The following is a 13,276-nucleotide window of genomic DNA, read 5'->3' on the forward strand; positions in this document are numbered from 1 at the left end:
AGTCGCTTTGAAATTCAACATTAATACCTCTCTTATGTCCTGACCTCCCTTTAATTTGTGACACTCATTGCACTCAAATGATTTCAGCTGAGAGGGCAGAAAAATCTGGGCAACATCCTTTATTAAACAGCCATAAATGTCATTCTATAATTGACACCTGAGTCAGGGTCAAGTACAGCAAGTCTGACAATGCCAATTTCCCCTCAAGGCCATTTCCATGATGGGTGTCCTAATTTCTGTGCATAAGCCGAGTTAACAGTAGAAAGCTCTCGCATTGCAGAGAAGCAACATTGTCACCAGAGACAGCCTGATGTGAAATGTGGTAGTCTTTGATATGCCCGTGGATCTGATCGATATCCCTAAGATGCGACAATGATTTTTGTTATTGAGTTTGTTGTTCAGGCTCTTAGTCATTTAATATGTCTTACCTATTTTAAAGAAAACAACTGCTTTGGTTAAGATTACGCTCTAATGCTGATTTTCTAGTATTTTAGGATGTCCGTGTGGCTCAGTTGGAATTGCTCCTCCCTCACTTCTGGGTTAGAAGGTTGTGAGCTCACAGCCCAAAATTGGGTTTTGGGATTAATAGTCTAGACTGACAGTCCAGTGAAATGTCTAGTGAGTGCTGAATTATCAGAGGTGCGTCCATCGACTTTTGGGATAGAGAAAAGATCTCTCTTTTGTGCCTATTTTAGAATTCCTTAGAATATTTGTGGAGTTCTGTAGCTCAGTAGTTAAAGCACTCGCCACTCAAGGGAGAGACCTGGGTTTGATTCCCAATAGGGTGAAACCTTGGGCAAGTTTCTTTACTCTACACGCCTAATAATAATCCCTCAAGAAAAAAAAATAATAAATTGGTCACTTCAATCCACGACTGTTTGTGGGACATTGCTGTGCGCAATTGGCTGCCGCGTTTCGCCCACAAATATACAGTCAATTCACTTTACAGTATGCTCTGTGAAGCGCTTTAAGACGTCTAGAAGACGTGAAAAGCACTATATCAAATGCAAGGATTATTATTAATATTATTAATTCCTGTTCCATTATATTCATACCTTTAGACTGAACTTGTTGCTGTTCCGTCTGTAACCGAGAATACACACTGTCTAAGGATTGTTCAAATTGAAGTGCAGACTGCTTACCTTTTTGTTAGAAAAGGAAAAGCATCACACGTCCCTTACACTCGGAATATTTTTACCTTAGCAACTCCAGTTTAATGAAGATTAATATCAACATCTAGCTTACATATCAGAACTATTGCAGACAATATTAATGTTTTCTTTAACAAAAACATGCAGAGTGTGGATATAAAGGATACTGTAGTAGGTCTTTATTAAAAAATTTTAGTAAAAGGATAATGGTGAACGTTTATGGCCCATTCAAAATAAAATAATGTTTAAAATAAAAATACATTTTAAAATTACATTTGTATTCAAACTAAATTTCGTTCCACTTTTGGAAACCAGTTCAACTGAAATAGCTGCTTACAGTTTAGGCTAAAAGTCGCTGGCATTCTTTTTCCATGAGTCCTTTGAAAACCTCATAATGATGATTAAGGTCCTTTTTCGTGTGTATTTTATACTTCGTTCCCAGGGCTCCATCAGGAGATGATGTTGCATAAAAGACCCTGTGTATTCTGGAATGGACCAGCGCCATAGCGCACATCACACAAGGTTCTCTAGAAACATACAGATCATACCCAGTACATATGTAGGGCAAATCTTTTCCACTACCAGGTGCATTTTGGTGGTCTGAAGGAATCAGAGGTTTACCAATGTCTATTACGTTGTTGTCCTCAGATAAATCTTTTGTGGACACAAAAAGGCAGTTAGGATATTTATTATGATCAAAGGCACCGCCACCTTGCCCGTGGGCAACTAAATCAATGCACACCATAACTGCATGAAGCAATGCATTTGGGCCATTTCTGCAGTCGTGGCCTACCGCAATAATCTGGTTGGTAGCAGGGTCAACGATCACAGCACCTACTGGTTCCATCCCCATTTCCTTTCCTGCTCTTGCTGCTTCAATGGCTTTTCCCATAAACATCTGCATCTTTGCTTTCTCTTCGGGGTTAAACAACTGGCCTCTGAGGGCTTCGGTCACCTGTTTGTTTTCATGGAAGGCTGTGGGCCAGTGCTGGCTGGCTGCTTCAAACTGAGGTCTTGTCAATGGTTGTTTAGCTGGTATCGTGACCTGGAAGGGTTGTCCAAGGCTGTTGCAGTCACCCATTCCACTAGGCAATAAGTCGATGAGAGACGGTTTTCTGTCTGGTACATCTGCAATACTCGCACTGCTACGCAGACAAATGAGGATTTCCAAAGGATGATCACAGTCTTTGTCCACGCAAGCTCGAACTCTCTTGATGTGCGGTAGATCATTCAGTGGATAAATATTGGCCATCAATTTAACTAGACGAGAGGTCTCTTTTTTATTAAAAATGGGGGCTGCATATGCTTCCACCAGCTCAACGTCTCCCGACTTCTCATCTGAAAGAACTGGAATCATCTCCCACGGGAAAGGGTCCATTTCTTCGGTTCTTCTCCTTTTGCAATGTGGCTCCATTTATACCTTCCACATCAGAATGAAAAGATATATTACTATGAGAGTCACAAGCTAAGCACAACAGGGNAAAAAAAGATAAGCAGAAACAGGACCCAACTGCAATCTATCCGTTTATAGTTATTCTATTTTTTCATGAGTATAGATAATAAATCAATCATTTACTTCTGGTTTGGTAATTGTGAGCTAGAGATTCAACCACTTGACTTGAAACTTTTAAGATTTAAATTAAATTGCAATGATTCTTAAGGTTGTCCTCTTCAACATTTTTGTGCTGGTCCTTTTAAGGCAAAGCTTCAGTTTGCAACGAGAACAATTTACATTTATATAGTGCCTTTCACATTGTGAGGACATCTCAAACCCTTTCACATAGCTGACTGGGACAAAATTAATGTTTAAGCATATGCTGTGCTCCCAGTCAACAATAACTGTTTAACCAGTTGGTAAAGGGCCTTTTATTTAAAACATTTGAGCTGTGCAATCTACACATCAATAAATTACAAGGTCTGAAAAGGAAGCCAAGTGTTTCCAAATGGACATTGGACTGCTCTTTAAAAAAATCAGATAGGGAGGACATGATGGTATACAGACTGAGATGTGGGAAACTTACTTTTAAATAAAAGCGACAGACAAGAGAAAGGATTCGACTGAGAAACATTTTATTAATAGTGCTTAGAAGTTGTGTTCCAGGAGGAGGGTTTTTGTTGTTGTTGTTGTTCACATTTCCACAACAGAGAAAGGATATTAGTAGTTTGGTTTACAAAATAGGTAATACAAGCGTTGATCGTTCCATGTTGTTTGGCAGCTAAACTTATTAATCTAAATGTTACAAAATAAACTGCGTGTTCATAACAATAATAATCCTTGCATTTGATACAGCGCCTTTTCAGGTAGTTCAGATGTCTCAAAGCTCTTCTCTGAATATACTGTAAAATGGAGTCACTGTTTATTTGTGGTCGAATGTTACTAATCTTCATCAGTATACTTTTGCACTGAGGTTTAAGTGCAGAGTAGCAAAGGTTCGATGGGCCAAATGTGTTACTGTTAAACATGAAATAGACAACAGGGCAAGAAAAAATAATGCTTTCAGATAGCAACAATCTAATAACAATAAATTCCAGATCATAAATACAGGATTATCCACTACAATTCTTTTCATACACTCTGAAACATGAAGACATTTCCCGCCTATATCCACAAACTATGTGCAAAATTCTATAAAAGGAGGAACTGCTAAAAACATGTCAGTTATTTCAGTACGTAATTACTTTCAACACTATCTGAATTATAAATTATATTAAAAGCAACGTTAAAGTCCCACTAATCCTAATTCCTCAAAGTTGAAGAGCTTCCTCTTCGACCGTGTTTACGGTCACCTCCCACCCCAACCCACCCTCGGGGTCAGGCTCCGCTTCTGTTAAGCGCTCCGAGACGCTACGCTACGTGAAGGACACTTTATAAATGCAATTTGTTGTTGTTTTGTGGGACCCTGCTGTGCGCAATTGGCTGCCACGTTTCGCCCACTAAATATGCAGTCAATTCACTTTGCAGTATATCCTGTGAAGCGCTTTGAGACGTCTCGAAGACGTGATAAGGCGCTATATCAAATGCAAGGATTATTATAATCATTACATTGGTTGTCAGGCTCCTGAAATGACCTGCGTAATGACTGAAAGGTTCTCACAGTGTTGCTCTCACATGTGGCTAATTCAATGTATATTACACTCACTCACATTGTATCGAGGTACTGTAGCCATTTGCTAACCCCCCCCCAAAAAAAATAATAATGTTGCATTACGTTTCAAAAGAAAAGCAAACAGTTGCTTGAGGCACAAATGTAAATCATTTAGAGAGAGAGAAAAAAAAATCCCCTGGAACCAACTTCAGGCAAAATGTGGGTTTAAACATTGGCAGATGATCTGAGATCTGGGACTCACAGTTGCAGCTCTTAACCTGCACCACCTCTTCTGGCAAACGATGCAACAGCCCAGTAGACGTCTGAGATTAAATATATTGCATTAAAATGATATTAAAGCAACTGTCTGAAGCATCACCTACCCAACTCCCATCATAGGATGTGTAACAACACAATCTGTCCCTCCAACAACCTACTTTCTGAAGCTGCAACTCTCTCTCTCTCTCTCTCTGCACATTCTTCCAACCCCCAAAACTGACTCATTTGTTCCAAATAGTCGTCCTCTGTTTCAGATTGAGATGTAGTTCATACTTTTTGTTCTAAAACTTTTTTTTTTAGGTTCATACTTTTTTTTGGGGGGGGGGGGGGGTGGGTTGGTTCATTTTTATTTTTTTTAAATTTGAGTTCTTTTTTTTAAAAAAAGGAAAGGTCTAAATTCTCGACAGGGTTACTTATTTTATTTGAAGCGAGAGGAAAATGTACCTTCGGCTCCACCCCAACATGGTTTTACTTTTGAAGTTGTTTTTTTTATTTGCAGTGTTGACCTTTCACACCAATGATAGGACAGAAGTGGGCATTATTAGCTTCAGGCAGTAATTAGTGGAACCGAAATTGTTGCGAGGGGATATGGTGCTTGGGTTTGTGCAGTTTAGCTTATAATATTCCCTTTATCTTAAAATAGCTTGGGCGCTCAATCCACGACTGTTCGTGGGACACTGCTGTGCACAATTGGCTGCCACGTTTCGCCCACAAAATACGCAGTCAATTCACTTTACAGTAGTATTCTGTGAAGCGCTTTGAGACGTCTCAACAATGTGAAAAGGCGCCATATCAAATGCAAGTATTACTATTAATACTCAGACCATATCTGTCAGTAAACTTGCTGTCCTATTGGAGCGATGAGTGCTCTTCTGTTTGTAATTAGTATTTTCAAACATATATATATTGTGATATTGGTTTTTATACTTTATGAATTTATATGATTCCCCTGGGAGGTTAGCAGTGCAGTGTTTATATTCCAGTGGAATGGCAGAAGATCAATCATGATCTCAGCTAAGTTGTATTAGAGATACAGTATTTACAAAGCTCTGAAGTGTTTTCAAAGAGATTCCTGAATATGATTATTCGATGAAACTCTGGTCCACGCCTTTATCACCTCAAGGCTGGACTATGGGAACTCTCTCCTTGCCGGCCTTCCCGGCACCTCCCTCCACAAGCTGCAGGTCATTCAGAACTCTGCAGCTCGTGTACTGTCCCGCACCAGACACCGCGACCACATCACTCCCACCCTCGCTCGCCTCCACTGGCTCCCCATCCCCCAGAGGATCGAATTCAAGATCCTCATCCTCACCTACAAGGCCATTCACGGCCTCGCTCCCTCCTACCTCTCCGACCTACTATCCCCCTACCTACCTGCCCGTACCCTCCGTTCCTCTGGCTCCGGTCTGCTCCACATCCCCCGCCCCAACCACCCTACCATCGGTGGCCGGGCCTTCAGCCTCTCAGCCCCGAGGCTCTGGAACTCCATCCCCCAGTGCCTTCGCCGCCTCCTCCCTTTCCTCCTTCAAGGCCGGTCTCAAGACTTTTCTTGAGCCTTCAGCTCCCCTCTCGACTCTCTACCCCCTCCTCGCTCCCTCCCTTCCCTCCCCTCACCCTGACCATTTCCCCCTTGCTCGGGTCCTGACCCAACTGTCCAGCGCCTTGGGACGTCCTCCCGACGTGAAAGGCGCTCTATAAATGAAATCTTGTTGTTGTTGTTGTATATACTAGCTCACGTTTTATCTAGGTATTGCTCCCCAAACAAAAACGAATGCGAAGGCTAAACCGTCTTAATGCAATACTTGGACATAAGACGCTCCTAAATCTATCAAAATCGTTTCGATTCTAATGTTTAATCAACCAACATTGACCCAACTTCACATTCCCCTCCAAAACAACCCCCCCCCCCCCAAACGTGGTAGCATTTTGGAATGGATTCTATTTGGTTCGACTTCTATTTAGATGCAGGTTCAAGACCCACTCCCTCCTTGCCAAAAAACACGTAAGCATGAGTTGTCAGATGATGTTGATGTTCTTGCCAGTGTTGTGTGAGCTGACACGTAGCCTTGTTTAACTCTGCACAAAATATTTAGTTTCTCATCAGTACAGTCGGTTGGAATGGGCACCATTCCAAAGTACTGAGTTGCAGACATAACAAGTGGTGGCAAATGTGTGTGTGTGTGTGTGGGGGGGGGGGGGGAAGGAAACTTACTTCTTTTGAAAGAAGGACATTGTTAAGAACACAAAGTGCAAAGTAGCTTTTATGTCAACTAAAGCCACAGAAAAAGCAACAAAAGCAAAGCAAAACATCAAGGAATTATATTTGATTCTGAATGCATCAGTTTATGCTTATGTGCATTGCAGTTCCCTATGCAATGCATTCTGCCCCTGTATGGATTCGACTGCATTAGTTCACTTGTGCACAGTGTAACCTATTTGAGTTGGCACACAAACACACTCCAAATCACATTAAAACATTACCACCATCTAGTGGACCCCTATTGCATGCGCTTGAACACAAAAGGAGCAGAATATAGAGCGTAATGCCATAATATATGAATCAATGCAATAGTATGCAATGCAACCCAGGTATGCAATAGTAATATATTATTATCCATGTTAATAGCTTAGATTAATAGGAGTATTTAAACAATGTTACTCACAACAACAACCTCCAGATACATCAGCGGTGTAAATGCCCCAATACCATCAGAATGAATGAAACGAATGAACGAACGAACGAATGAATAGCATTTTGCGAAGCAGTTGCATTTCCCTCCCACCCCCACCCCATTTCTTCATTGCATTATTTCTGCAATCGAGGAAGGAAACTTGCAAAGAGAGGGAGAGAGAGAGAGAGAGAGAGAAAAGAGAGAGAGACACGTTTTCCTCTGGAGGCGGAATGCATTGCAGGGGCGGAACTGAAAGGCTGCGGGCAGGGGAGCTGGGGGGAAAGGTTTTGCAGTGGGGGAGAAGGAGGGAGGGGAGGAGGGAGGGAGTGAGAGAGAGAGAGAAGTGGGAGAGGCTGTGTGTGTGCCGGTGGGGAGAGCGGTAGCGAAGAGCGCTGCTGCAGCAACAGTGTAGCGCGCAGAGGAGAGGCGGTCTCGCGGCTGGAACGTCGCGCGGCCCGCGGTAGCCATGGCGCCCGGGGCCCGAGCTGTCAATCTGGCGGCGGCGCTCGGGCTGGGGGCCGCTCGGGCTGTCGCTCGGGCTGACGCTCGGGTTGTCACTCGGGCTCGGGCTGACACTCGGGCTGACACTCGGGCTCGGGCTGACACTCGGGTTGTCACTCGGGCTGACACTCGGGCTCGGGCTCGGGCTCGGCTCCACACTCAGCCCAGGGCTGTCCTGGGCATCGAGACCAGCTGTGACGAGACGGGCGCTGCGGTGGTGGACGAGACGGGCAGAGTCCTGGGCGATGCGCTGCACTCTCAGAAGCAAACCCACCTCGAGTATGCAATTAAACACCACGCGCGCGCAGGGCTGTGGCGACCGATTCCTTGTTGTTTATTATTGTCGGCTGTTCCTATTGCCCTGGACTAGTATTGATATTAATAATAATAATAATAATAACAATACTGTTGATGATAATTCACCATGACGACGACGATGGTAGTGGTAATCCTTGCAATGCGATTACAGCGCCGTGTCAGGTCGTCCGGAGGTCTCGAAGGCGCTTTGCGCGGGGGCGCCGGCGAGACGTGAATTGGCTGTACGCGCTGGCGCGGGGGGAACGCGGCGGTCAATCGGGCCCGGCCGCCCGGCCACCCGGCCGCCCGCCCGCGAACCCCGATAGCCCTCGCGTTTGGTACAGCGGGAGCCTGATCCCGTCTCCCGCGGATTCGCTGGAGAGTGCGGAGGTCTCGCGGGGTTTGCATTGGAGACAAACCGCCGGAATTGGAATCTGGCAGATTTATTCTCTCAACTCGTTCTAACATTGACCGATTTCTCCTGTGTATCCCACGCTATCCTTCTCCGCCTGATGTCTTGCAGTTGCAATGAAGTCCAGCCACAGGTGGAGTCCTGTAGCTCAGCGGTTAGAGCACTCGCTTTGCAAGCGAGACACCTGGGTTCAATTCCAGGCACAGGGCGAAACCTTGGGCAAGTTTCCTTACTCCACACAGAGCCTAATAATAATCCCTCCAAAACCCAAAACAATAATAAATTGGTCATTTTCAATCTACGACTGTTTGTGGGACATTGCTGTGCGCAATTGGCTGCCGCGTTCGCCCACAAATATACAGTCAATTCACTTTACAGTGTATTCTGTGAAGCGCTTTGAGACGTCGAGAAGATGTGAAAAGCGCTATATCAAATGCAAGGATTATTATTATTATAATATGCCCACACAGGCAATAGTACACTGTACAACATCATGTGCACAGGCACGCTGGTTGAGACAATGATGTTAGATTTGCCACATTGGATAAACCCCAGAATAGTTTCTGCTTGTTCCGTGGTTAGGAAACTTTAATGCAAAGTTCCTCCAATGTCAAATTATAACTCAATTTAATTTCAAACACTTCCTTTGCTCCACCAACTCTGGCCTGGCTTCATGCCCCCCGTGTGCTCTGCCCTGCAATCAATACAAGAGCTTTCAGACTGTTCTCTGCCCCACTCTCTGGAACTTCTCCATCTTCTTCCAGCAGTGGTTTTAAAACTAATGGTGACTAAAAGCATGGTTAGCAATCAAATGTTAAGTTGGTTGTTGCCAATAATAATAATCCTTGCATTTGATATAGCGTCTTATCATGTCTTTGAAAGCGCTTCTCAGAATATACTGTAAAGTGAATTGACTGTCTCTATGCGAAACTTGGCAGCCGATTGTGCACAGCAGTGTCCCACAGCCGTAGATTGAGTGACAAAATTATACGGTTTAATTTACTTGCAGCAGATGCTGGTTTGCAATTGTGTTTGGTGTATTTTGTTTTACTATAGGGCTGGTGGTATAATTCCACCAGTGGCTGGGAGGCTACACAAAGAGAACATTGAAAGAGTGGTGCAAGAAGCTGTGGAAAAGAGTGGTGTACCTCTTCAGGAACTAACAGCAATAGCAACTACCGTAAAACCCGGACTTGCATTTAGCTTGGAAGTGGGGCTAACGTACAGCTTAAATCTTGTGCAGCAATATAAGAGACCCTTTATTCCAATTCACCATATGGAGGCACATGCATTAACTGTTAGAATGCTACATTCAGTGGAATTTCCTTTCCTGGTCCTCTTGGTTTCTGGTGGCCACTGTTTGCTGGCAGTTGCTCGTGGGGTGTCAGATTTTCTTCTCCTCGGGCAGTCACTGGATGAAGCCCCTGGAGACACTTTAGATAAGGTAAGTATAGAGCTAAACTTTAAAACTGGCTTTGAACAAACAAAAAAAAACTTTTACTGTAACTTTAAAGTTCTTTATCCATTTATCGTGTTACAGAGCATGTATTACCAAGCCTTTTATTACATATAAAACTTTTTAAAAAATTAAATATGCACTTACTAATTTGAGAGGACATGCAACATCTTGCCAGATTATGTTCTTCATTAATTTAGAATATTTAACATTTGGTTGTCTTACACTTTATTCACTTACGTCAATGTGTAAAGTGAAAGAGGCATTTTAAGAGATATCCTGTATGTAGAATTGTCGAAACATCAACTCTAATGAATATTATTTAAATTTACCATACGTAATATCCAACTAGGTACAATTAGTACCCATTGGTTCATTTATTGCTTAGGTAAATATTTTTATTTTATATATTTATATGCCCTGTTACAATTTCTTATGGAAAGTGCAGTAATAATTTGACTTATAAACTACTGCAAAAAATTTATATGAAACATGATCTCCCTGGTGTAAAATTGTCCTTAACCCATTTTGAACTCATGGCACCCAAATATACTTTAACTTGTCTATCTTACAATCTAGAAAGTACTAGCAATATTGTTTGTTTAGCATCAGTCATTTACACTATAATGATCTTCATCCCGCAGGTTGCAAGAAGATTATCACTGAAGAATCACCCAGATTGCTCTACAATGAGTGGTGGAGAAGCCATTGAGCACTTGTCAAAAAGTGGAGACCGGCTGAATATTACTCTAAAGATTCCTATGAGCCAGCGCCCAGACTGCAACTTTTCGTTTTCTGGTTTGCGAAACCAAGTCAATCAAATAATTATCAAAAAGGAAAGTGACGAAGGTGGGATGAGACGTATAGATTTCTGATTACTCTGGTGAATCATTCAAGTGCTGCTTGATTTGCTGCATTTTTTTTAAGCCAGGTCACACAGTTTATGGGAATAGGGTAAAAAAACTACTAATAATAATTTGTACACTTAATCCATGACTGTTTGTGGGATGCTGCTTGTATGTAATTGGCTGCTGTGTTTTGCCCACAAAATATACAATCAATTTACTGTACAGTATATTCTGTGAAGCACTTTGAGACGTCTCAAAGACGTGATAAGGCGCTATATCAAATGGAAGGATTATTATTATTATTATTATAAGTGCTGCTTTACTCACTGCATGAATTTTTTTTAAGCCAGGTCTCCAGGAGGGACAGATTCTAGCTTGTGCCAGTGACATTGCTGCTGCCGTACAATATACAGTGGCTATGCACATAGCAAAGCGTACCCAACGAGCAATTCTCTTTTGCAAGCAGGAAGGTTTGCTGCCTCAAACAAATGCAGCCTTGGTTAGTATCTCACAGTTTTCTGCATTTCTTACTGTGTTTATTTATTGATAATAAATTGGTCACTTCAATCCACGACTGTTTGTGGGACACTGCTGTGCGCAATTGGCTGCCGGGTTTCATTCACAAATAGATAATCAGTTCACTTTACAGTCTATTCTATGAAGTGCTTTGAGACGTCTAGAAGACGTTAGAAGCGCTATATCAAATGCAAGGATTATTATTATTATTGTTGCGCACTATGGCATAAAAGTGGTAGAACATAGATTAGTGCTCGTGGCCTTTTCTTGCTGATTTGGCAGTCTCAGTCATGACCTGCTATATTACTGGGTGCAGGCCAGGAACTTCACTTGGAAGGAAGGAAAATCAGTAAACATTTTCAGAATGAATCTATCAGAGGCCCAGAGGGAGAGTATGCCTCCCATTGAGAGAAATTTAGAAAGAAACAAATGTTCTTGTCCTTACCAACTCACATTATGGTAATGAAGGAAACGCCACTTTTGCAGAAATCTAAAAGCAGCTCAACTATCTACTTTCCTAGCTGAAGAACAGCAGAGGGGAATTAAAGTGGAAGAAAAAATAATTCATATGAATTTATATTTATTACTTCGGATTAATTCCCGTTTCATTACGAGAAATAAGCATATAAATGTGAACACAAATATTCAAGTTATTTTGAAAAAGGGTCTTAACAATAACGTGCATTTATATAGCATCCCTTATGCAGGTTAGTGTCCCAAAGTACTTAAGAGTTCTTATCTTTGCATTTGTAGAATATTTATATTTTTCTTTCAGGTGATATCAGGAGGTGTAGCGAGTAATCAATACATCAGAAAAGTTCTTCAGATAGTAACTGAAGCAAATGGATTCTCAATGCATTGCCCTCCGCCTGAGCTTTGCACAGACAATGGCATCATGATTGCATGGTGAGAGCCATGAAATGGATCATCCTACTTCGAAATATTGAACACTATGATTCGTCAATGCACATATTTAAATGACAGACTTCAAAACATTTAAATAAAGTGTGCTAAGCAATGTGTCAAAACAAAAATACTTCTGATAGCCTAAGCATATCATCCTCTATTGTCAGCCTTTGAACAATAGTTTACATCCACCATACTATGCAACCTTTTTACATGAATGTTATAAACACTAAATGGTTCATTGAAGTATTGTCTTTTATATGTTTCTACTAAATACACTTCATTTTGTATTTAATGACCCCCTTGACTATAACTTGCACATGTATTGCTAGTAAAACAAATTCTGAAAACAGACTGTTTTTTGTTGGATCTAAAATCCGTCACTGCTAAAATTTACTTTGTCTTTAGGAATGGGATTGAGAGGCTTCAAGCAGGAATAGGTGTACTGCATAATCCTAAAACGATCCATTATGAGCCAAAGTAAGTGACAAAGCTTTTACACATCTAGTTTTTTTTAAACACATCTGAGTAACTCACATTGTACCTGTACATTGTGAGCCCATATGGTTATTTAAAGCTGTGTTCAAAATTGTGACAAATCTGTGGTTTAAGGGTTAGCCTGTAATTGTTAACCATTTTAAGAAAAGCATATGTAAATGATAAATGTATTGATGCGACTGGGAATTTACTTGATATGCTTATTTTGGCCTACAGAGCCCCTCTTGGAAAAGATTTTTCAGAACAAGTCAAGAATGCGGCTCTCAAAGTTCCAAGTTTGAAACTGAAGATAAAATGAATAGATTTTATTTTGGAACTGAAGTAAAATCACAAACAATTATAAGGAATAGTGCATAGGATTTGAAAACTACACATATTTTGTTCCACTAATTATATGTTAAGTACAATAAAAATGTTTTAAGCTATTTAAGTATCAGGATGTGGTTCTATTATTTGAGAAATGTTTTAAGGAAAATAGGAATGTATGAATATAAATATTTATTTATTGGGGCTAACAAGCAAAGCAGCATTTTGGCTAGCAATCAATATATATGAAATAAGTCAAACAGGTAAAATTGGGGTATAGTTCTTTAATTGTTTGTATGTAATCAACTGTAAGTTGTAACAATTGTCAGGTTAAGAAACACACACAAG

General features: G+C 41.3%; 3 protein-coding genes across 6 annotated transcripts in view; 1 reads left to right on the forward strand and 2 right to left on the reverse strand.

The window, feature by feature from the left end:
• The window catches only part of pms1 (PMS1 homolog 1, mismatch repair system component), a 56,766-nt gene extending 49,545 nt beyond the window's left edge, over positions 1 to 7,221 (reverse strand). Inside the window, exon 1 of the mRNA XM_007890138.2 lies at positions 7,180 to 7,221. The gene's annotated coding sequence lies outside the window, so the exon portion shown is untranslated. The remainder of the gene's footprint in view (positions 1 to 7,179) is intronic.
• adat3 (adenosine deaminase tRNA specific 3) lies at positions 1,393 to 7,233 on the reverse strand. Of its 3 annotated transcripts, none has more exons than XM_007890143.2 (2): positions 7,180 to 7,233; positions 1,393 to 2,571 (listed from the first exon to the last, which is right to left on the reverse strand). In XM_007890143.2, the coding sequence occupies exon 2, from the start codon at positions 2,563 to 2,565 to the stop codon at positions 1,492 to 1,494; it is 1,074 nt and encodes a 357-aa protein (XP_007888334.2). In that variant the 5' UTR covers positions 2,566 to 2,571; positions 7,180 to 7,233; the 3' UTR covers positions 1,393 to 1,491. The 3 variants fall into 3 exon arrangements, with proteins under 3 accessions (XP_007888334.2, XP_007888337.2, XP_007888335.2); XM_007890146.2 differs by lacking the exon at positions 7,180 to 7,233 and adding an exon at positions 4,621 to 4,724; XM_007890144.2 differs by lacking the exon at positions 7,180 to 7,233 and adding an exon at positions 4,500 to 4,724.
• Positions 7,234 to 7,506: 273 nt separating this feature from the next.
• Positions 7,507 to 13,045, forward strand: osgepl1 (O-sialoglycoprotein endopeptidase-like 1). 2 transcript variants are annotated; one of them, XM_042336453.1, is made up of 7 exons: positions 7,507 to 7,968; positions 9,455 to 9,842; positions 10,499 to 10,703; positions 11,053 to 11,201; positions 11,994 to 12,124; positions 12,533 to 12,604; positions 12,839 to 13,045. In XM_042336453.1, exons 1-7 carry the CDS (start codon positions 7,655 to 7,657, stop codon positions 12,918 to 12,920), a joined length of 1,341 nt encoding a protein of 446 aa, XP_042192387.1. In that variant the 5' UTR covers positions 7,507 to 7,654; the 3' UTR covers positions 12,921 to 13,045. The 2 variants fall into 2 exon arrangements, with proteins under 2 accessions (XP_042192387.1, XP_042192388.1); XM_042336454.1 differs by lacking the exon at positions 7,507 to 7,968 and adding an exon at positions 8,598 to 8,617.
• Positions 13,046 to 13,276: the final 231 nt, after the last annotated feature.

Source organism: Callorhinchus milii, unplaced genomic scaffold, assembly GCF_018977255.1.
Source record: "Callorhinchus milii isolate IMCB2004 unplaced genomic scaffold, IMCB_Cmil_1.0 Scaffold6, whole genome shotgun sequence".
NCBI classification, from domain to species: Eukaryota; Metazoa; Chordata; class Chondrichthyes; order Chimaeriformes; family Callorhinchidae; genus Callorhinchus; species Callorhinchus milii.